The sequence below is a fragment of the Pantherophis guttatus genome, chromosome 2 (assembly GCF_059756535.1).
Source record: "Pantherophis guttatus breed Tessera chromosome 2, ASM5975653v1, whole genome shotgun sequence".
Classification (NCBI taxonomy): domain Eukaryota; kingdom Metazoa; phylum Chordata; class Lepidosauria; order Squamata; family Colubridae; genus Pantherophis; species Pantherophis guttatus.
Window position 1 is genome coordinate 218,712,398 of NC_142064.1, and position 25,171 is coordinate 218,737,568.

At 36.8% G+C, this 25,171-nt stretch overlaps 1 protein-coding gene across 4 annotated transcripts in view; it reads right to left on the reverse strand.

Moving 5' to 3' along the window:
• The window catches only part of FGD3 (FYVE, RhoGEF and PH domain containing 3), a 106,243-nt gene that overhangs the window by 11,598 nt on the left and 69,474 nt on the right, over positions 1 to 25,171 (reverse strand). For all 4 annotated transcript variants that reach the window (XM_034437308.3, XM_087887833.1, XM_087887836.1 and 1 more), the window contains 12 exons: positions 24,098 to 24,692; positions 17,417 to 17,506; positions 16,071 to 16,207; positions 14,762 to 14,918; positions 11,517 to 11,655; positions 9,469 to 9,527; positions 7,156 to 7,302; positions 5,173 to 5,265; positions 4,894 to 4,973; positions 3,942 to 3,972; positions 2,615 to 2,716; positions 1,277 to 1,342 (listed from right to left, as the gene is read on the reverse strand). In XM_034437308.3, the coding sequence (XP_034293199.2) occupies positions 1,277 to 1,342; positions 2,615 to 2,716; positions 3,942 to 3,972; positions 4,894 to 4,973; positions 5,173 to 5,265; positions 7,156 to 7,302; positions 9,469 to 9,527; positions 11,517 to 11,655; positions 14,762 to 14,918; positions 16,071 to 16,207; positions 17,417 to 17,506; positions 24,098 to 24,692 (1,696 nt within the window). The remainder of the gene's footprint in view (positions 1 to 1,276; positions 1,343 to 2,614; positions 2,717 to 3,941; positions 3,973 to 4,893; positions 4,974 to 5,172; positions 5,266 to 7,155; positions 7,303 to 9,468; positions 9,528 to 11,516; positions 11,656 to 14,761; positions 14,919 to 16,070; positions 16,208 to 17,416; positions 17,507 to 24,097; positions 24,693 to 25,171) is intronic.

Here is a 25,171-nt window from a genome sequence, read left to right on the forward strand (position 1 = left end):
CGCCCTTTCTCCGGAGACTCAGGACGGCTTACAATATGTTAAGCAATAGCCTTCATACTTTTGTATATACCTCTTAGTAGGGCTTTCGGGCCCACCTAAGCGGTGTGATTTTTATACAAAGTCATCTTATTGCCCCCACAATCCGGGTCCTCATTTTACCTACCTCGAAAGGATGGAAGGCTGAGTCAACCTTGAGCCTGGTGAGATTTGAACTTGCAGTAATTGCAGGCAGCTGGTGCTACTTAACAGCACTTTAGTCTGCTGTGCCACCAAGGCTTTCCCTCATATGGGGTTGTGGTAAAACCACTGTAATCCAGGTGGGTAGGGAATATCTATGATTGGCCCTCTACTGCTGGTATTATCTATATTTGTTCAGCTGGAGAGGGGAGCAGCGTTCGCTTTTTCCCTCCCTCTCTCTCTCCCTCCCTCTCTCTCTCAGAAGGGTTGTCAGAGCATTGTGGATGAAACAGTCCCAGAGACTACATTTATAAGACAGCAATGCTTGTACACCACAAAAGCCAAAAATATCATTCTAAGTTGAGCTATCTTCACCCCAGGCAGCATAGCATCTTCAGCCAGCCCTGATTGTAGGATGGACATTCTTCTATCTCCAGGAAACGCCTCTTCTATTTTCTGGTGGCACCTGCTGCAACATTCATGTGCAAATATAAAGGGAAGGATGCATTTTCCTCTCTAGTAGCACTGGTCTATTCATATGTAGATTTACACAGACTTAATAAGGCGATCAGTTACTAGGCGGAAACACAACTGATTAACTAGCAACAATTTCTATTATCAGATGGCAACCCTAATTATAAGGAAGTCTGGTGCAGCTGAATTAGGCAGAGCAGTTTAGCCTAGAGTTAAATGGGGATTTTCATATGAAAAATACAGTCTGGTATCTGAGCAACTGGAAATTTGGAGCAGTCCGTGAGTCATCTGTCATATACTATGTACATTGCTATAGTTTATAGTGTCTGCTTGAACGTGCAGCAAACTGCATTTAAAGAAAGTACAGGAAATTAGGGCTTATAGGTTTCATAAATCAGATATGTGCTAAAGCTTTATATTAGAAAAGGTAAAGCATAACCTTTACTCATTGCAAAAATGCTTTTGTAGTAAGTAAAATGGAAGGAGGAAATACGACTTATCTAAACCAGTTTGTTTCCTACACATGCGTGTGCATAAATGCACACATGTGCACTCAGAGAGCGCCCCATTAAACAAAGCATTCTGACATCTGTTTTAATGAGGCATCGGTTTCACAACTGCTTACCGCTGCAGATGTGCTGCTGCTACTGTCTGTTCCTGGCATAGATTCCATGGAACTGGTGCTCACTATCTGATAAGAGAAAGCCAAAAACAAACAAAAACAAATCAATCCTGAAATCAGACTCAAAGGCTTTAATAAATTAATAGAAAGATAATTCTAAATAAAATATTAAGTATTTTATTTATTCAAAAACGGTTGTGTTGTAGGGAAAGTGGGAGGTGGAAGGTGGGATGGATATGTTTGTTGCCTTCAGTTATTTATAAAAATAATAATTATTTGTGAATAATTTATTCACAAATAAAACAAATAAATAAAATAATCCATCACAAGTCGGCCAATAAACCCTACATTGAGAAAGATTAGAATTACTGTGTCAGCACAGTACATTGTACTTTCTGGTATTATCCTGACATTTGCAATTGACCTAGAATGAACAACTAGCATTATTAGGACCACACAACAGTATGCTAGAAAAGTATTTGAGGATACCTAAAATTTGTATAAATGATTGATATAAAAAGATGTGAAAAGCATTTTAGCTACTGTAGAATTTTGTTGCTTTTCACGTTTATTTATTGAGAAAAATGATTCAAATCTAGATATTTGGGTATGACAAAAGTATGTCAACCTTTGCTTTCAGTAACTCTTGGGCAGCAAAAAATGCAACTAAATAAATGAACAAATATAATGTTTTTTGATGCATTTGTTTAACTGGGTACTCTTTATCTAGTTTTAGAATTTGTATGGAGAACTGATTACATTTTAGGTCATACTTATGCAGAAATGTTGAAAATTCAAAAAGAGTTCACCAACTTCTAAGCACCACAGTATGCATATATTAAGAATAACCTAGAATAAGTTTGGAACAGCATCTCACCAGAGATCTGTATGGTTCTCCCCTGATATTTCAAAAATTTTGAAAACTTAGCTGTTTTTCCAGGCTTGTATTCCCCAGTACCCCCAATATTTCCAAGTACTTTGGTTAGAGTATTCATTAAACCCAAGCAGTTTTTCTTTGGTGCATTATAAATTTGTACTTTTCTTCTATTTTATTGTGTTTTACTTTTTAAAGTGTAGTTTTCTCTAAAGTCACTCGGAATCAGGCAACTGCTAAATCAAATCAATTAATTAAACAAAATTTAATTTAGAATTCCCATTTCTTACATTTCAGCCTTTTATTTCTGCCCCACAGATGAAATCCAGACCTCTCAAAAGATCCCACTAAATATGAATATGATACTACCGAATAGGCATCACAACCAAACTCTTCAGACACTATTGTTAACAGTGTGAAAATGTGTATCTGCCATACAATATATTTTAAATGCTTAGATTACTTACTGATGAATCTGGGAAGTGCTCATCTTCTTGAGAAAAAGAGTTATTAAAAGCCCTAAACGTTTCACTGTTCTGCTTATGTTTTTCAATTGTTGCTTGAATAACCTGTGGTAGTTTCAAAGAAAAGTAATAAGTAAAAACAATTTTCAGCAAAGTCTTAGACCAGCAAAACACACAATATTTTTTCTTAAATTATCATTAATAAAATTCAACTGTTTAACAATTTTACATTTTCAAGTCTAAAAATTGCAGATTAAAATTATTCAGAAAACAAAGTGTCTTGCAGATAATGAGGGCTAGGATTTTTTGCTAATTGAATTCAAGGTTTATCTCAATTGTTTAGTGAGAAGAATGAGAGAGATAATGGATCTTGAAGAAGGAAGCAGATGAGATTGTATCTAAAAAGTTAAGTTGCAATATTGAAATAGAGTATATATCAGGCTGCCAATGAAAATGGAGTTAGTGCAAATTATGATCTCATGTAGTTTTAATCCAAAGCAAGTATTGTGAATGAATCTTTTCTGCTCTGAAAGAAAACCACAGTGGTTTTTGACCGATTCTCAATTTCCAGACTGTGGACTTCAATTGATATGGAATGTCTAAAAGACTCCAGTAAGGTGAAGGAAGAAAAGGTATTATTATAAAAGAGACACAGCTCAAAATAGTGGTGAGCATGAAAAAGGGAAAAATTCTGCCTTAATTATAATTCAATCCAATCTTAGGTGAGAGTGTAGAAACTGGATATATATATATAGTGCAAAATGCAAAATGACTACTGGCATAAGCCTGATGATGGCAGATGGGATTCTGCCGAAACGTCGCTTCTACCCTTTTAGGGATATATCCACAATTACACGGGAAGAAACCCGAAATATTAACTATACACACACACACACACACACACACACACACACACACATATATATATATATATATATATATATATATATATATATATATATATATAATAGATTTAATATATACATATACGTACACAGATATTATAAATTATTATAATACATATGTCATGTCATGTCACATCACATCCTGGCATGTCATATCACATCATATCATTCCACCAGTTGTTAGCTGAGGACCCACCCCAATCCATGCCATTACAGGCTTGTTCCTTGCCAGCCCTTAGATTCAGTAAGGCAAGGGACTGCCTCCAGCTCTTCCCGCCCGCCTAATGCAGTGGGAACCCACAGCTATCCTTGGAAGCCACAACTGCCTTAGTTGTGCAGTGCAAATGCACAGTGCCCTGGGAAGACCCAGTTGCCCCAGCAGCACAGAGCGAAGCAATGGAAAACCTTGATAAAATAGATATTACCTGAATCCAATCTTTCTTTTCTTCTTCAGTCCTATAAAAGTAGAACAAAGGGTGTTTGCCTTTCTTTTTATAGTATCAGTTCTTTGATAACCAGAGATAAAGAATTTAATATATGGAATTGTTTTAATATATGAAAGGGATAAACTAGGGAACAAAACTTCACATCTTGCTAGACCTCACATTCCAGCCAGCTAAACTAAAGTCTCTGTTTGTTTCTGCTCTTGTACTTCTGTTGCAAAGCTCTGGAGAACCATGAAACAAAGAATTCCAGAGGCTTTTTGTTCCACTGTGCTTTTTCACTCAGAAATAATGCTACCCCCCAGGTAGCCTCCACCTCAGAGTGCTCTGTGCACACTATACTGTCACTTCCTCAGTTTTCTTGCACTTTTCATCTTTTCCAATGAGCTATACAAATCAGGCTCCATGGGAGGCCAGCCTTCAAGGCAGAAGCATTTGGAAGCAGCTAGTTGGTTCATTGGATCTTTGTCTGTCTTGTTGAAACTGCAAAAGAGGCTCAAGACACTGTTTCAAAGGGCTCCCTTGAAGCATTTTCTTGGCACTTTCCAATAGGAAAAGGGTGGGTAAGGGTCGTTCTCCAGTGCTCTCTTCCCCTTCCTCTCTCATGAACATGTATGAAAGATGGAAGGCAAAGCCATCTCCTTGAGAGTTGATGCCTCAAATATTTCTTATTCCTTGCAGTGGGATCTCCACAGGAGCTACACATTCTCAGCGAGAAGGATTTAATCCTGACTCAACACTATGCTCCAGTTTTGCTATAAGTGAAGAGCAATCATTCTTTGCTGGGATTGAACATAGGACAGTTAATTGCCTAAGCAATATAAAACAAATAAGATGCATCAACTTTTTTCCGTTTAATATTTATTAAATGTTACATTAGAAGTTTAGGATGGGAAAGGTCCAATTCAAAATCAATAAATATATTTAGGAGTACCTGGCTTGTAGCTCCAAGGATCTTTTCTTTCCTGTTATTGAAAAAGTATGGGTCACATTTTGCTTGACTATTTCCTGGACCTAGAAAACCAAATCAACATTTTGGCATTTTTTAGTATTTAATTCTAATCACAATCAGACAAACCAATGTGTTTCTCTCAATAGGAGAAGATCATTCAGAAATGAATTCCTTATTACAAATAAAACAGTAAGTATTTATCTTAACAAAGACTAGAAATACATATACCAGAAAGCAAAACCAAAAGAATGAGATACAAACCTGCAATCCTGCAATATCAATCTTTTCACGAACACTGAATTTCTGGCCTATCAATCTCAGTTTTGGAACACAGTATAATACCATGCTGTTAAACTGTAAATAACAAAAAAGATATTTGTTTTGTCGTTGTTCTTACATAATTATTTCATAAGAATAACACACACACACACACGTATATGTATATGAAAAACCAAAAAGACTTTATGTAGCTTTTTAATGAATGATAAAATATAGCTTTATTAAACACACATTTGTATATTTTGCTATTTATCAGAAGATTCTAGAATCAGGAGATTTAGATGTACTACATGGTATACTTTTAGGAGAAGTACCCTAATTTTACCCTTCCTCACTACCACAAATAATCTGTGCACATTCCCTTTAGGGCATGAACGGCACATGAACTGAGTTATTGTTTTGTATTTTATTTATTGTATTTCTATTACAGTATTCTCAAGGAATTCAAGGCCACATACATGAGTCTTCCTAATTTGCTTTGATAATTACAGCAATCTTACTAGATACAGTGATCAGCCCAGAATCACCCAGTGGGTGCCATGGTTGAATGGGGACATGAATATGATCCAAACTGTAACTCTACACTAAACGGCTCCTTAAAAGTATTCCAGGTAAATTCTTAGCACAATTCATTTGATGTAACAGCAGATAACTATGCCAACATTGTTCAGTTCCATCTTTATCCATATTGGAAATTTGATATATAAGTAGTCCTCGACTTACAACAGTTCATTTAGTGACCGTTTAAAGTTACAACGGCACTGAAAAAAGTGACTTATGACTGTTTTTCACACTTTGCAGCATCCCCATAGCCACATGATCAAAATTCAGATGCTTTGCAAGTGGTTCATATTTATGACCATTGTAGTGTCCCAGGGTCACGTGATTTCCTTTTGCAACCTTCTGACAAGCAAAATCAATGAGGAAGCCAGATTCACTTAACAACCCTGTAATTAAATTAACAACTGCAGTGATTCGGTTAACAATTTCACTTAGCAACATAAATTCTGGACTCAATTGTGGTCGTAAATTGAGGACTACCTCTATTTAGATAGGATTGCAAAATAGCAAACTCCAGAATTATTCATTTATGCTTCCTTATCTGTCATTGACAACATCTTCTGTTTACATATGCTCTTTATTATATTTAATAAACCCAAATTTAAGTTTTATATTATTGTGAACATATATGTAACCTCACAATAGAGGATTCAGGGACAATAAAGTATATTGCTGTATCATATATAACACTACAAAAATTGCACATGAAATTAGTTTTTAGATATAAAGATAGGTAAGGCATGCAGATTATTTGTAGATTGCTAATTATAGTTTTGTGCTAAAGTTGCAGAAGGATTGATTTTGCCTATAAACATATTAGACCACAAACCACAGTTTATATTATGGCAATCAATTAGAAACTTAATAATGTGGATTGAAGTTGTTTTATAAATACACCCTGTTTTATCCATGGTTATGTTTGAACTCAGAATTCTGGCTTATTCCTGGTGTGTTTTTGTCCCCTTATCAAGATTCTCACCAATTGATCAAAGGTAAGGTAAACATAACTAGGAAGGCACAGCTTTGCATGCTAAACAACATTTGCTAAATAACATTGTTTGTTCTACCCAGATTCTGTTTAATAGCAGTATTCACATTCAAACACATAAAACACCAGTAAACACACCAGCAAAATGCCCCAATAATTTATTCATACATAGGCACACAAAACCCTTTGCTAAGACTAGAAGAAAAAAAGCCAAACATCAACTATTCCTAAAATATTTAGAATACCCTTTGAATACTGATAACACAAGCCAGCTAAGAAGGGTAGAAATACTGTTTAAAAGCTACTGATAGAATTTGCTGAGTGTGGACAGGTGTGCCAAGGATTGGTTGACTTAGTCAAAGGAGCTTATGTGGACAGAGTAAAAGATTTTATACCAAAGAAACCAAGGGACTCACCAGAAATAAATACCTATCCTGTGCTGTGCCATTCTTTGCTGACAGTTTTTGAATATGACCCTCTTTAATCAATTCATTGGCAGGATTAACAATATCTTCTTCTCCACCAAGGCGTTCATACACTTCTAACAACTTGTGCATCTTTTCCTACAAGAACAAAAGAAATGCACAATCCTGGTATTTCTAGTATTTGCGAATTTATTATAAACACCCTAGAAGAGAAGGCAATTCCATCATTTACCAGAGTAATATGTTAGACATGAAGCAATTATTGTCATCCTTCAGTTTATACTCTTGTACAAAATAAGTAATGAGAACAGCTTTTTTAATAATAGAAAAACTTCACACGCAACCATAGCACTGGGACACATTTTCTTTTAATGTCACACAATGTCTTCTAAGAAATCCACAATTAAACCCACATGCCTTGCAAAGATGTATGCCATCTGCAGCAGTAAAATACCTACAATAATATAGACACATGGGACATTTTACATTCTACATTCAATAAAGAGAGATAAAAGCTGTCTCAACCACTTTATATAGTGAATAAGAATAATTTCTACTATCTGTCTTTGTGAATTTTTATGGATTCCATGTTCTCAACACATTTCTGTTTATCTCTTTTTTTCATTTATCTTCATTTTGCAGCCACAGATGACAATGTTCACACATTAATAATTATCAGATAAAGTCAGAATAACTGTATTTTTTAAATCGGTTCCTAGTTACCTTGTAGCAACATAAAATAAACATAACAATACCAGCTTAATATAATTCTGTTATAGTGGGTCACCGCATAACTAATATTTAGAATTATTGCAAAATCTGCCTGTGTACCAAGCAATAGGAACAAGTCTCAACTAAAATGGTTTTAGTTGAGCCTGGTGGTGCAGTGGACTAAATTACTGTTAAAATAGTATTTAGCTGCCAGCTGCCTGCAATTACTGCGGGTTCAATTCTCACCAGGCTCAAGGTTGACTCAGCCTTCCATCCTTCCGAGGTAGGTAAAATGAGGACCCGGTTTGTGGGGGCAATAAGCTGACTTTGTATAAAATAGAACACTGCTTAGGGGAGGCCAAAAGCCCTACTAAGCAGGTATATACAAAAGTATGAAGGCTATTGCTTAAAAGCATTGTAAGCCGCCCTGAGTCTCCGGAGAAGGGCGGCATATAAATTGAACTAATAAATAAATAAATAATAAATAAATAAATATACTATTTTTTTAGGAAGCAGAATGTTTTGCATGTACATAGATGGAGTCAATTTCTAATAATTACAAATAAAAAGATATAATTGTCTAGATTATTTAATAGAAGATTTTCCAGTAATAAAATTTCAGTCTTATACGTTAGATTTGATTTTAAGGGTATATATAAAAATTTAACTTTGCAGGACTACTTTTCAAATGTTATTGTGGTTTTCTATATAAAAACCTAAACCTGCAATTCAACTTCTGTGATAACCTCCTGAGCATTAGCACCTGAGAAAACTAGGCCATTTGATTAATTTTCTTAGATAAAACTCTCTTTCTCCTTCCTTTCCCCTTCAGAATGCTGCTCAGCCTGCCAAGGATGCTAGTGCATAGCAAAGCAAAACTCAACACCCTGGCCAGTGTTTTAGTAATGCTGGGGAGGAGAAGGAAGAAGAGGAGGTGAGGCCATGGGGAAAAGGAATAAAGATAAAACAGGGATTTTTCAGAGAGGAAGAAGAAGAGCTAGCTGGCCAGCCACTGGAGAGGTGGTTGGGATATGAGTCAGGTAAAGGTGAGCCTGGAAAACCATTATTTGCTTATTAATATATACGGAGGAAAGACCTGTTCTGAGATTAACCATATATTGTAAATAATGTAGAACAAGTGGCGCAGAGCCATGGTGGCATAGTGGTTAGAATGCAGTACTGCAGGTTACTTCTGCTGACTGCCAGCTGCCAGCCGTTCAGCACTTCAATTCTCAACGGCTCAAGGTTGATTCAACCTTGCATCTTTCCAAGATCAGTAAAATGAGGACCCAGATTGTTGGGGGCAACATGCTAACTCTCTAAACCATTTAGAGAGGGCTGTAAAGCACTGTGAAGCATATATAAGTCTAACTGCTGTTGCTATAACAAGTGGTGAGGAAAAAAAGTCCCACAAAGCATACACATAATATTAAATATAAAACGACTGTAGTTATATATTAGTCTGATAAATTATAGAGAGTTCAATGAGTATGAACATCAATATTCAGCATTAATGAAAAAAAACCCAGTGTTTCAAGCAAGCATCTCAGTTAATGGCTCAGATGACATTTGTTTTACATATTTTCTACTCACCATCTTTCGGATGGCTGCATTTGAATGGTTTGCTGCAGTAGAAATGAGCTCCAGCGATTCTGTAATATACAATTGTACATTCTATTCTGAATATTATTATTGGCTTAATAATGCAGTTTTTATTTTCCTGGTATAATCTGAGTCCAAAGCTAATGAATTCACTTCTATGTGCACTATGTCTACACCTTTTAGGGTCAATATGAATTTAAGTCTTTTAGTGTTAGCATCACTGATTTTAAAAAAGTACTATAGTGCACAATATTATTAAGCAAAAGAAAATTTTATTTACTCAAATGTCAAAACACAGTAAATTGTATTGAATGGACAGCATTTGTCTCTTAATTGGTAATTTGGATTAAAATGGGCTGTTTCAGTATGCAAACATAACCTCATTCTCTTCTACCTCACTAAAAAAAATCATACCTCACTGATACATACTTACTGGATTCTATTGCATATGATCCTATATACTGGAACAGAAAATGTGATTTAAAGGAAATTTATCAGTTCCCTTAAAACGTCCATTTTGACCCATGGATTGTTTAACTGAGTTTATTTCTATTTAATAAAAAGTAACCTTTATGTTTGAGGGCATAACCTGACACTTTAGTTGAGCTTATTGGTGTGACCCTGAACCATGATTTAGCATTCTGTGCAGATATATGAATCTTTTCTTCAATAAGCAGAAGGCACTGCCAGCTTCTCTTTCTGGTGGAGAAAAAATTGTAAGCGAGCATTTCAGTTATTTTAGTAACCTAAATGAAATTGTCCAGATTTAATAGGCGGTATTGAATCATGGAGACCTGGGTTCATTATATAGGGTCCATGTAGTGTAGGAGATAGAATGCTGTTGTAGGCCATGGGACTCTGACTTTAATTCCTCCCTCAGATATAATATCTCACTAGGTGTCTTTGAACCAGTCACCTTCAATCGGCCTATCATGCCACATAGGCATAATTCTATCCCAGCAGAATTTTTTTTCTTCTTTCACCTTTCATTTTTTTTTAAGTTGGCTACTGGACTATTTTGCTTTTTCAGCTGTTAAAATATCAGGATATATTATTTGCCAATAACCCTTTTGAATTAATACATACTAGAGGCTCCACTCTTTTAAACATAATGGAATATAGTGACAGAAACAGACTTCTGTGCTTACTAGATGTATGTTATATACTGTATATAAAACAAATTAAAGGTTTGAATTCCTGATTTTATGGGTTTGATTATTGTTTCAGAGACATTTCCTTATCTAAACAGAGAAACAGAATGATGAAGGGCAGGCAAAAAAGCAGTGGGAGCAGGAGTCTGGCTTCATGGTGGTTCCCTATTGAGTTTTTTTGTGGGAAGCTGAGTAGGAGCATCAGTAATCTTCCTTCCTCCTTTCCCTTCTGGCCTAGCCCAAGAATGGTGCAGAACAATCCAGCCAAAACCTAGCTCTTTATTTGTTCACAGCATAAAACAAAATCTTGCCAGACGAACCTATACCACTCTTAACTCTGATATAGCCTGGGAAATTTTACTTTTCTTGAGAAAGTGCTGCTTCATTGTAGTCCATCATAGACACAATCCATCACAACTTCCCTTCCCTTCCTTTCTCAGCAGGCAGGTAGGTGGAGAGGGGGCAAGGGATTGTGAGAATGGCTGGGAAACTGTCACAGAACATTGAAAATGAATATCATGTAACTGTAGCAGCAGTGTAGCAGCACACCAGCATCCAGTAGCACTGAAGCAACCACAACTTCCCCAAATTTCATTTTCTTGAGAATCATGGACATATTCTATAAATTAGCCCTTTTGAGGTACCTTGATTCAAAAATTGTTGCCCTATGATGCACCATTTTTCCTAGGTAAAGGTCATGATGAGAGTTTTAGTAGTATATAGATAGCTCAAAGTAACCAGTGCATGGTTAAATTGAAACAACGGGAATAAGCTTTAATTGTTATAATACATAGAAAGTATTTTATGGATAATCAACATTAATCCTTGAAATGTATCTTTACTGTTCAGCAATTTATTTACAATGGCATGGATGAAAACTGCACTTACTTTCAGCATCTTTCCTATCTGGTGAATCCCCAGGAAGTTTTTTAAGATAATCCTTCAGGAGAAGCTCATAGCGTGGAATTCTCTGAACAGGTTCTAGCATGTGATGTTGCAATGTCAGGTTTCCACATATTTCTTGTTTCTGAAATGCAAAAAGATGTATTTCACTGATATTTTGCAAAAAAAAAAAAAAAGCCATGTATTTAAATTATTGGTTATTTTTTGTATTTTGTTTTTGTTATTCTTTGTCACTTGCCCAAAGTAAGGCCAGAATAAATAATTATGACACAGATGCTACTTTGAGTAAGCAGAATGCATTGTGCTGACTTATTTATTAAATTGATAGGCTATTCAGTTTCACTTCATGCTGGGTAGAGTAAAAATTAAAGCAATATAAAATAAACAAACAAACAAACAAATAAATAAATAACCACCTTTATTGTCACTGCTCAACATATGTACAATGAGATTGGTGGAGCTCCCTCAGTGACCCCCTCCCAAACACAAAGCAACTCACAGTGGAAACAGAAGATCCCTAACCCAATAAATCATATTAACAAACACCCAGTCCTATTACACCAGTGTAAATATGTTACACATTGCACTGGCCCTGCAAGTACAAATAATCTAAAAAGGAGCATGCAGAAAACACAGAGACATACACCAGCTTTATTGATATAGATCCTTTGCTTGATTTCTTTCTTTCTTTCTTTCTTTCTTTCTTTCTTTCTTTCTTTCTTTCTTTCTTTCTTTCCTTTCTTTCTTTCTTTCTTTCTTTTTCTTCCTTCCTTCCTTCCTTCCTTCCTTCCTTCCTTCCTTCTTTCCTTCATTCATTCATTCATTCATTCATTTTAAGCATATATAAGATTACAGATAAAAGTATAAACATGATTATGAATAAGGGCAGGATGGAGGCCTAACAGTTCTCTAGGAGAAAGTTATTCCAGAGGATAAGTGTCATAACAGAGAAAGCCTGCTTCTTAGGTCCCATCAGGTGATTCTATTTCATTGAGGGGACCAAGTGCATGCAGACTCTGCTAGTTCATACAGAATGGGTAGAAATTAGAGAAGGCAGGTAGTATCTCAAATAACCAAGTCCTATGCTATAAAGGGATTTATAGATGATAATCAGAAGCTTCTATTACACCTAGAAACCTATTGGTAACCATGCAGCAGTTCACTAAGCAAAGTGTTTCATGTGCATACCATACCAATCCCATAACAGCTTGTCCTGCGTTCTTGATCAACTATAGCTTCTGTGTGGTTTTGCATCAATTTAGATCATATTGCAGTAGTCCAAATATGAGGTGGTCCAAGCACAGAAGGGGCTCAATCAATTCCCTCCACCCACCCAACCCCAGCCAACACTAATTGGCTCCAATTACAGAGACAGGGGAGACCCACTCAAACACAAACACACTTTCTTCTTCAAACCCAGTGCTTGCTCCATAAGGACAGAATGATTGACAATATTTTTAAAAATCTATCAATCTTTATGTATGTATGCACACCTACACACACACACACGCAGTCAGTTAGTCAGTCAGTCTCATTTCTATGCAACACCATTTGATAGTATCCATTGTTATCCATTTTAAAAAATAGTTTAATAAGAAAGCAAATTTAATGAGAAATCAAATTCAGAATATCAACGTGTTTCTATATCAGCAGTTATCATAAGATTTTGGCAATATTTTTCTATGTCATTCTATAAAAATTATACAAAGGGTCACAGACTGTAGTATTATTCATATGAAGATCATGGCAAATATTGCAGGCAAAAGAAAATAAACATTATACAAAGCTGTTTTCATATGGAAAAATCACCAGAAATAAAGAGGGAAAGAAGGAAAGTATGTCAGAGCGAGAGAAGATCCTGTTTAATAGTCAAATTTCAGTCTACGCATCATAAATCACAGAAGCTCTTCTCTCCCTTTTCTACCCTGTTCATATTTCTTTATTTAAATACTTTTTCAATATTTTAGTATCACCTCTGTTACACACACAACCTCTACAAATCTATCAAACAAATTAAAATGAAAGTCATCAATTAAGGTCATTGGTGTGCTTATCAAGAAATTTAAGTTCATCTTGATAAATTTGTGGTATACGAGATGACAGCATGTACTGAAAAATGTTATAAGCAAGTATTACATATCATAGTAAGAAAAAAGCAATAATAAACATATTTCATTTTAATTGAAAGTAATATTTGCATAATGACTCTATGATGCTTTTTGTAAGTTATGAAAAAAAGAGGGGCATCAGTACAAAATGTCTTCAGCTATGTATACTGTATCAGCCGCAAATATCGAAGATTCTCCTTCTCTAAGTTTTTACATATGAGGAACTCTTCACAAATGTTTAATGCCGTGACTTCAAGTGGACTGGAAAATATTTTATTCCCTGGTTGTACTCCATTTGTTATAGACTTTCAAGACATAAGCAATTGTACTGCATTGTCTTCTGATGTCTGGCTGGTGTAAGGGGAGCATAAGGCCAGGTCACCTGAGGCACCACTGTTGCAGAATTCAGTCCCAATTTCAGATTAATCTCATATCCAATTAGTTTTAGATTAGCTAAAGAAATATTTTGTTCCAACAGGTTTTTATTGTTTCTTTTAGACTGAATGTTTTAAATCTGCTCTCTTTACTTTAGATCAGTTTTAATTCTACATTTTTATGTTATTATTCTGTTTTATAGTCTGTAGCAGGGGTGGCTGCTGGGGATTCGCAGGGGTTTGGGAGAACCTTTAGCTAAGATTCTGTGCAGTTTGGAGAACCCCCAAATCCCACTCCTGGCTGACCCCGGCCATCCTGCCCCTCCCAGGAGTCCCCACGTGGCCTGTTTTGGATGCAGGGAAGTCCAAGGTGCGCACGGAGGCTCGGGGAAGGCGAAAAATGGGCCTACCGGAAGTTCGGGAAGGCTGGAAACAGGCCCGTTTCTGGTCTCCAGAGGACCTCTGGAGCCTGGGGAGGCCATTTTCACCCTCCCAGAGGCTCAAGGAAAGCCTTCAGAGCCCAGGGAAGGCAACCCCCTCCCCACCATGGTGCAGGAGGCCAACTAGGCCACGCCCACCATGGCCATGCCCACAAAGCAACTGGGCAGAGAACACCTCACTAAAATTTTTGAAGCCCACCCCTGGTCTGTAATTAAGGCTAAAACAGTATGAAAATATGTTGGCATATAACAAAGAAAAAAAGTGAATACATACACTTTACATTCCAAATGGCAATTTAGAAACATACCTGTATGTTTTGAATGACATCCTTAAAGGGAGATGATCTCTGCATCCATGTGTTTACCATATCCATTGCTCTGTCAAAATTCTTTACATATTCTCCATACATCTTCAGAAATGGAGCAAGCTTTTGAAGGATATCTCCTAATCTTGGATTTGTATCCCTAAAAGCACACATTTAAAGAGGTAGATAGATAGAAACTTGGATTCATAAATAGACATACCCTGATTTGATTCATATGCAAATGATGGGAACCAGAAATAAAAACAACTTTTTATTGTCTCCCTCCACACAGTAGCACTATACTCACAAATCCTGGATAAATTTTTGAAGAGGCAAAAGGTTTTCAATGAATGAAAATCACCAAATGTCTATATCTTTTTCTATCAAGTACAGATAGTTTCTATCTATTCACCTATAGTTGCATAAAGTCAATTCTACTTGTTTCTGTAATGTATTATATAAAATTAAGTTCAACATTGAAAACAATTTGTATTGCGAATGTCCATGTCTGGTAAACTTGGAAATACTGAAAGTTTTTTTTATGATATTCAAAATATTTTGAAATATCATAAAACATCAGCAAAATTTATCTATTTACCATCCCAATAAATCAGAATTCTGGGCATTTAAAAGATCATTTATAACCATTAGTTACATCCTTTATTAACCACTTTGGAGATACGTTTTGTGATTACTGAATTATATACTTTTCAGGATGTATTTACATAATGTCTAACTGACCAAATCAAGTTATCATTTAAAGAAAAAGCAAAATGTGGCCTTATGCTGCTTAAACCATCTTAATTTCTGCAATCTGATATTACGCATCACTAAATTGATTGTCTGTATGAATACATTCTTCCTACAGATTATTACTTTAGAATCCATCCAACTGTCTCTTTATGGACCCAATTCTATATCTGGCCCAGTGCTCTGTTTGTGCTAGAATTTGTAAAGATAGGCTTCACTGATGCAAGCTTAATTAACACAGTGAAAATACAAGCATGTAGCAGTTACTAACTCTGAACACAGTGGGAAAGGTTAATGCTTCTGTACTAGGTCTGACTAATAACTCTTAAGGTTAGGGAAATGGTGGGAGACTATTGAATAGTCTTACGAGAATATTTCTGTCATCCTTTATTTTATTAGTACCAATAAAGCGATGTGAAATTTGTTTCTATTATAAAGTATATATTATGTGTATGTAAATATATTATACTAATATCAATAGTGTATTGCAGAAAAAAACATTTTTACTTATGAAGAAGCTATTAATATGGAAATATTTGCTTGTAACTTTTCATTTACTCACCACTCATCTGTAATCCTTGTTTTGAGTTCAGGAAGGAGAAACTGTTCATGGAAGCGATAAATGGAAGAAATATTTGAAAATATTCCTGTTACCACATCAGGTGGAATTCCCGACTCATACAATTTAGTGCAAAAAACCTGCACAAAAAAAGAACACAAAACCTCCACAAAATCACTTCCAAATAGTATATAACTTATATTGATGTAACTGGATTTTGAAAGATGGTTCTATTTTTTAAAGGAATCTTCCCATTAAATATTCAAGAGATGTTGAATTTGTTAAGATGGTTCCTTTTAAGCAGATATATCCCACCTTCAAAGTCACTCAGCATGTAAGGAGATTAATAATTTGTTTCTTTTTAGCTTTGCTTAACAAAAATGAAGTCTCAAATATAAAGCTGAGTCAAATACAATTTACGGATATTTTCAGATATCTTTTCTGAATAAATGTTTGCTATATTACTGTATATTATGTCCTATCTATCTATCTATCTATCTATCTATCTATCTATCTATCTGAAAAATTATCTTCCATGTGGAGATGGATGGATGGATGGATGGATGGATAGATAGATAGATAGATAGATGATAGACAGACAGATAGATAGATGATAGACAGATAGGATAGATAGATAGATAGATAGATAGATAGATAGATAGATAGATAGTTTATTGTACTGTATATATTATACTATCATAAAAGGGAAGTATAGTAACATAATAAGGAAGGTTAGATGGAGAGTGCTTGGTTGATAATGCATCCTCTCAATGAAATTAGAGAGCATAAACATTTCATCAGAATGGGACAAGTGATTCTTGTCAGCATTCTTGAAGCAGTCTTTATGAAGCTGAAACATTAAACCATTTAGAAGCAGGAAAAAAAAACACCATTCAGTTTGTTTAGTTTGTATAAACTCACTCATTCCATTCTTATGGATTGCAGCAGTCTACCCAGGGAAAAGAAGCCATTTGGAAATTAAGGTGCAGATATCTAAGATGGTATTGCATATACAGCAATGGTCTGCCAGAAAGCAAGGGATTTTTAGGATGTGATCCATGCATATAACACGGGGGTTACTAGTCAGATGTGTTTAATCTTAACTAGAAGAGAAACCAGGCTGCAGAAATCAAGGTGACAGCTAGATGGCAGCACAGATATAACAAGTTTTCACTCTTTGCTGCCACCTATGGGTCATCTAGGTATCTACTGCTCAGATCTGGTTGAGTGGAAAATGACCAGGCACATTTGCTCACAAAAATACTTGAATGTGTTCAATATTTGGAATAAGTAGAAATACAGAGCAACAATGCATCTCAAAAAATAAAATTTGGTTAAAATAAATTTACCTGATCAAGAAGGTAAAGCCTGTTAACATAAGCTTCTTCTGTATGCAGGAGTTCATTTGCAATATTAAACAGCTTTTGTGGCTCTGAATACTGTAACAATATGAAAAATGCAAAATCCACTTTAAATAGATATTCCAACTACAAGAGAAATCAAGAATCTTTTTGTACTGTTTGTTCCAATTGTTGAAGTATTCCTCTGTGAGGAAATCTCTTATTTTCTGTTGCATTGATCAAGTATACAATTAGCTGATATACAATTAGATACAATAATCATGCATATGATTATTAAAGGAGCACATTTCACTGTTATTCCAAAATCAAATTAGTACAGCGAAAATTTCTATAACAAATAAAGAACCATGTAAGGTATTTATTATCTTTAATGTTAGCAAATTATATCAATTCCTCCCATTTGTTACTTATTTCAGTGCGGAATTTCCCTCCCTGAATCAAATATAGTTCCCCTGGCCTGACTGATTAACCAAAAGCAATCAATGATTCATCCCAAGAGGTTTAAGCAGTGCTCCTGATCTTGCTTTAAAGGGAGGGAAGGAGGAGGAAGGAAGGAAGGAATCAATCCCCTATTTTCACTGAAAAAAAAACAAGATCTCTCCATTTTCACAGTGGCAACGGTGTGATCCAAGATAGTGGTAAGATGGAAAATATTAATGATTACTATTCCCCCAAATGTTTGCAAAGACCAACTTATCTCTACTTTTCATAAAGTGCACTGAGAAAATATCTGAACTCAGAGTTATTTTAGATTTACTGTTAAAGTTAAACCATTTGTAAGAACTATACAACTGTACTCTCATGAAACAAAATCAATGAAAGGTGATTTAAACCAGCAAGGTGTAACTTAATACAGATTTGTTCAGTATGTGGACACACAGGTATGTGGTAAATTGGCTACATTGGCTCTCTCAGACAATGGCCCCTATACCCTTCTCTCACAATTCTTGGAGAGTCTTTTCAATTGCTTACAATTTCCACTTGTTACCAAGAAAATTCCTCTTTGTACCTGGTCGCAGGAGAAGGAATGTGGGAAGTTTCCTCTGCTCTTGACTTCTCCAAGTGGCAGAGTGATATGGAATCATAATAGGCTACATTCCCTGTCAGAATGAGCCTGCTAATCCCAGAAGACTAGGTTTATTAAGTAGATTAGGTAATTAAGACAAGGGCTAATTGAGGATTGAAAATAATGGTGAAAAGGAAAAGGAAGATCTCATGAATCTTTCAGGCTTTTACTGACAACTCTAGGCATGAATATATATCAAGAAACATGCACACATACACAGGTAGAATGAAATAGGACTAAGCATTCAAATAAACAGATTAGATCAGTCCATAATATAAATTCTAAAAATTCCTAATTTGTATCTAACTGCATTTTTTTCGATGGTTATTTACTTCTGAATCCTCAAACCTTTCTCCAGGTTAGGATGTGTCTTTCATCTGGAGGGAGGTAGATTGGGAAGAGGTGTCATCTCCTGTGATGGAAGACAAAGGAACAAAGGCAAAATGGAGCTGCCCTTTTCCTCTTTGTAAAAGTTTACCTGAGAAAGGACAACCTTCCCATTTCTAACTAGTTGCTTATAGCTTGAGTTTTACCTTGGTTCTACACAGTGGTGGGATTCAAATAATCTAACAACTGGTTCTCTGCCCTAATGACTGACTGGGTAGGTGTGGCTGGGTGGTCACGTGACTGGGTGGGCATGGCCAACTTGACGTGCTTCTTCTCCCCTTCACCCCCGAGGCACAAAGGGGTCTCCTTCAAGCTCTCTCCTGGGATACCAAGAGGAAGTACATGAGCTTTGAAAACCCAGCAAGAAGCCTAGTCTGTCCTTGCACAAAACTGCAGGCATGCAGGAAGTTCACCTGGCTGCAGCTGGGGAGGCTCCCTTCTCAGGCCTCAACTTTTTTCGGCCAGGTAAGAAATGGTGGTGGCGGGAGTGTCGCCCTCCGTCCGATGCCGTTTTTGCAGAGTCCTGCAGGAGTCTAGGGCGGAAAGGAAAATGCCGAGAAGCTACTACAGGACAACATATGTGATGTGGCAGAAATTGAGTTGAGCCACTACAGAGCTCCACTGCTCTGGCAGCATGGTGGTGACACCACCCATGCCTAAAAGAAGTGAACCCCGGGGTAGAAGGGAGTCCCCCACCCCGTCAAGGGCCTTCCGAGAGTGCAGCCCAATCCAGTGAGTTGCAGGGGTGTGAACACATGGGGACAGCTCCCCGTCAGAGCCTGGGCAGACAGCCCGCTGCAATCTCTTGTTTTGCATCTCCAACTATGCAAGTTTGATAACAGAAGCAACTGCACTCGCAGCTGGTTTTCACTGGAAGCGTGGTGCAAATTGTGCGGCCTCTTGAGCAAAGGAGCTCCCAGGAACAGAATTTTTGCAGCTGCCTCTTTTCTCGGTGTGTGCGAGAAGTTATATCCACCACTCTTTCCATGGTAACCGTAGGAGCCACCTTAGGAGGGGGGCTACTGTATAATCCTTGGATGGTTTGCAATGCAATGGTTCTAGATGAGGGGAGGGGAGAATAACCCATTCAGACAAAGACCAATGAAGGGGAACGTTCCCCCTGACCCCTCACACACACAGTTCCAGCCCAAACCCCTGCAAGCAACTGCAACCAACATGCTGACTCCCGAGTGCGGCTGACCTGGAGCAGGTCTCTTTCCCCTGCTGCTTGCAATGCCACTGATGGTGAGGCCAATGGTGAGGGAGGGAGACCTACTCTGGGCCGCTAAAGGATGAGGGCTGCCTCAGGGGGACAAGTGAGACTCAATCTCCTTTCAGGCCCATCTGTTGGCTTCCGTGGGTCTGCTGCCCATTCACCTCCTCTCTGCTTTGGGTCCCACATCCAGCCTGCAACAGGGGGACACACTGCTTCCGGGTCAACCCGGGTGGTGGGTGGGCGAGTGGGCAGTCCTCGGGGGAGAGCACCATGCTGGGACCGAGTCTGCTGTGGTGCACCGACGTGTGCACATGTAGCCCTGGGACATCCGCCCACCCAAGAGTGCCCAAGAGCACTGCCGCTGGGCACTGGCCCCATTGGGATCTGAAGGGCAGGGATTTTGGGTTGGCAGAGACACATGGAAACTCTGGAGTCCCTTGAGGCCTTCGGGCAGAGTCATCCAAGGCTTTGCTCCCCGGGAAGGGCTCAATCGTGGAGGGCTGTGTGCCTGGACCTTTCTCTCAGGCCTCCCACCCAGAAACTCCACAGAAGCTGAGAGCTGGGTCCAAAAGGCATCTGAGCCTCGCCTTCTCCCCCCCTCCAAAGCAACCATTCAGCTGAGCATGGTGTGCCCAGAGCGGGTCTCCCTCCCCCGCTGTCAGCCTTACCTTCTCAGACCAAGCAAGGAAGGGCTGGGAGGGGAGGGGCCAGGCCTGCCAGTGGTGGGATCAGCCAGTGGTGGGATCAGTTCGCCAAACTGCACAAAAAGTTAGCTACTGGTTTGGCTGAACCAGTACAAACCAGCTGAATACCATGACTGGTTCTATAGTAGATCATTTAAATTCTTAGAATGTTTCCTCTCCTTTTAGTACATATAAATGAAAAAAATAATATAAACAGCAAGTACAGTGACATATTTCAGGAAAATTTTCTAATAAACTCAAGAAAACGTGATGGTTTTTCTTTGCTCTTCCCTCCCTGGAAGTATCCTCTGATGTCTAGATCACTCACATACACACATATGCATTCTCACAATAATAGAATGAAATAAAGTTGCAGAAATGCCTACAAGCACACAAACAGAGAGCGCCAAGTACTGTACACTTACAGCTATACAACTGCAAGTTGGAGAAAACTCCTGAAAACACTCTAGACACCCAAGAAAACAACTAAATCAATGAAAAAAAAATCAACCCACAGTTCTCACTTGAGGCACAAATTAAGAGGTTCAACATAGTCTACTTCAGATACATTATGTTCTGAAGGCTCTTTGGAGAAGGCTCTAATGCTGAAAAAGGTGGAAGAAAAGAGACGAGGCCTACTAGGAGAAAGATAGATAAACTCAGCTGTAGCAGTTATGGGTAAAACCTGAAAGACCAGTTTAATGAGAGATACTCTTGGAGAAAATCTATCTATGCGATCACTAAAAGTTAACAAAGAGTTAACACTAAGAGTTAACAATATTCAATCAATCAATATAGAACTGCAAAACTGAACTAGAAATGGATCAATTTGCCCATTCCTATTCTAGCATCAAATCAGTTTCTAGCTGAAGCGAAAAGAACAGAGAGCATCCAGCAGTGTTGTCAAATAGCAGCAAGAGCAGAATATTTTTTTTATTTTGGGCCAGTGCCAAAAATTTAGTTGTCAAAAAAAAATGAATCATCTGGACATTCCAACTATTGGATATAAAACTAGTAGTTATAAAATCAGATGTATAGGGGTCTCTGTCAACACTTAAGGGTCAGATGGATTCTAAGCAGAAAATAATGAAGGTTAAGTCCCAAAGGTGCTATTTCAAGAGGCAACTAAACTTTGTTCTTCTTTGAAGATGTTTCGCTTCTCATCTAAGAAGCTTCTTCAGTTCTCAGTGAACAGAAGAAACTTCTTGGATGAGAAGCGAAACATCTTCAAGGAAGAACAAAATCTAGTTGCTTCTTGAAAAAGCACCTTTGGGATAACCATACTTGGATTACTGAGAATCTTCATTGGCAAATGAAGGAAACAAATGAGTAAAACAAAAAAATTGGAGAAACTTTAATTTTCCACATAAAGGTACTAAAAGTAAGAGTTAGATTTTTTTCCTATTCCTATTATTGCAACATAAAATCTTTTCCAGAGAAGATGAGCTGGTATACAGCTGTGAGTAGTAGTAGTCTAGTAGTAGTCTACTACTACTAAGTAGTAGTGCTTCATGAATGGAATTGGTCTTTGGGTGGTTAAGTAAATTTCGTTGTATGGGTATACTGTGTATACATATACAATGACAATAAAGTTGTTGTTGTTGTTGTTGTTGTTGTTGTTGTTATTATTATTATTATTATTATTATTATTATTATTATTATTATTATAGATGGCCTATCGCTTCCTGATTATGTCTACCTGTTCCATTAGACACAGCAAAAAAGGATATGCTCTGGGTCTCAACTATTAGGGTGCACCAGCTGAGGGAATTCTGGGAGTTGAAGTCCATATATCTTAATTTTGCTGAGGTTGAGAACCTGCCCTAGAAATTAAATTGGTCCTGACTCTATTGGAGTTCCACAAGCTTAAAGCCATGTTCTTTTTTCCAGCAGACTTTAAGATCAAGGGGTGTGCCTAACCTTATTACAATAGCTGTGCTGACCTGTCTTGGGTTTTACCTCAGCTACAGGTTACATGAGTTTTGCTAACTTTTATGTTTGGTGTTTTCAATTATTGTTAGCTACTCAGTCATGAATTTGAAATGGGTAGCCATATATATTGAAATAAATAAAACCAGTCAGCATTTTATGTGCATTGCCAATATATTTATAGTTAAATAACAATAAACAATGCCCTCTGATGCTAAGGGCAATATTGCCTTAAGAATAATTTAGTTAATGCAATACAAGCAATTACAAATAAGATATGACTGATGTTGTAACTGCAAATTAAGGATTTGCCACCATAACTTTCATTATATTATAAATTATTCTATTCATGCATTAAGAGCTTCAAAGCAAGAACACACATTCTGAGCTTGTAATGTTTAGAATAGTTCCCACGTTTTGCTTTAATTACCACTATTATACTGCCTTGGTTACCATAACATCAAAATAAATGTTTATAGGCCTTCTGAGTCATATTCATAAGCTGATTGGTGTAAAAGTTGGTGTATATAAATACAGAAACACTTACCTCCTAAACCAATGCTCATGAATTACTTATACTATCTCTGAAGGAAAAATATGTCATGTCTTTAAATTAATAGCTATGCTAAAATTATAGTACATGCATCCATTTGTCTGGACTATTTTGTAAATATTCAGATCCGGTACAATTTTCATCCATGTGATTTTGCCCTTTCTATTAGATATTTGGATGTTCTAATGATTATCAAGCTTTCTTTGTAGTCAATTTCTGAACAACTTAGTTCTTACCCTTTAGAGGAGCTTTAAGACACCTAAAACACTAGTCAGAAAACAACCCGAACACCGAAAAGGAAGTTGGAACTATTTAGAAAAAAAAGGGGAAATTGACCTACCATCATTTAGGTATGAAAGAAAGATTAAATAGCAGAGAAAACAAAAGATATCCAGCAAATAATTTGCTAAAGTCTTTTTTTCTTAAATTTTGAAATGTATTATTATAATTATTATTACTACTACTACTACTACTACTACTACTACTACTACTACTATCAGGGCATACACAAGAATTTTATTAACAGTCTACTTATATGTATGTTTCTTAAATGTACTGGTCAATAATACTTATATATTTTATTTCTAAAAGTCACTTAGACACAGAATATGCAAAAAATACTGACTGGAATTAGTAAAGAATGAGAAGGGAAGCTAATAACATGGTATCAGAACTATGCTTTGAATAAAAAAAAAAGACAAACTCACAAGTAGCCAAGTAGTAAGAAATACTGAGCTAAGTCTATACACTATGTATGACAGTATAATGCAACTTTATGTATGCTAGAATGTGCTGAAAGTAAAATAACAGCAATGCAGAAGTTAAAAAAAAATACCTTGTTAACATCTACACATTCCAGCTTGGAGATTTCTGCTATTTCTGGCTCTTCACTGCTTCCCTCGTCTATATCGCTGTCTTCATCCTGAGCAGAGTCTCTCTTCTGTTCCCCGGCAGAAAACAGGACAGGTTTTTTGTCATTGTCCATTTCAGCTAGATCCCCAGTTCCTGTTGTTTTTTTCTGTTCTGTAGCTTCCTCGTTTGGAAAATTATCTCCTGCTACATTACAAGAAGGACTGTCTATTCCACTATCTCTGTTAGGGATTTTGCCATTCCTATTCAACTCAACCGATGTGTCCTTATGGCTGTGCACTGCCACAGATGCTTTGCTGATGGGCACACTAGTAGATTCTTCAGTGTTTGTGGTGTCATCTATGTTTAGTTCTTTGATTTTCATTAGGTCTGTATTAGACACTTCAGGACTACACAAGATGTTAGGCCCACTCTCATCCAGCTCTTTATTTTCATTTGTTGAAGTGCTGGGAGCCACCAAATCGTAGACAATTGGGCAATGCTGTTCAGGAGAATCTGGTTCTTGTTCCATCTTAAAAACTAAATTAATCTGATTTCTTTGACCAACATGTGTGGGTTGCCTGCAAATGAAAAAGTTTCAAGGTTATTGATATGACAGATTTTGGGACCTCACAGTCATAGACTGTGAAGAAGCAATAATTGAAGTAATCTTTAATCTATCACAGATTATGGTACCAAGTTTTTAAGTTTCCAGGACCACCTCTAATTTTGGATTGGGAAAAGTGGTTTATTACTAAAGTATTACTAAAGCAAATTTTCAGTGGTTTGATTAAACCAATGTAATGACAGAATCTGAATTTTCTACATCAGCACCAAAATATATTCGGTTGTCTTTCTAAGCCTCATTCTTCGCCTTGAATTAATATAGCTAAAAAGCATTATACTTTTTTTTTAAGAATATCTGAATGGATAATCATATAAACTTGCAATGAATATTCATAAAAATATATTTAAACTCATAGTTTACAGTTTTTATAAGGAACAAATAAAAGCCACAAATTTGGCTTTTTAGAATCTTAAGAGCTATATTGAGGAAGTC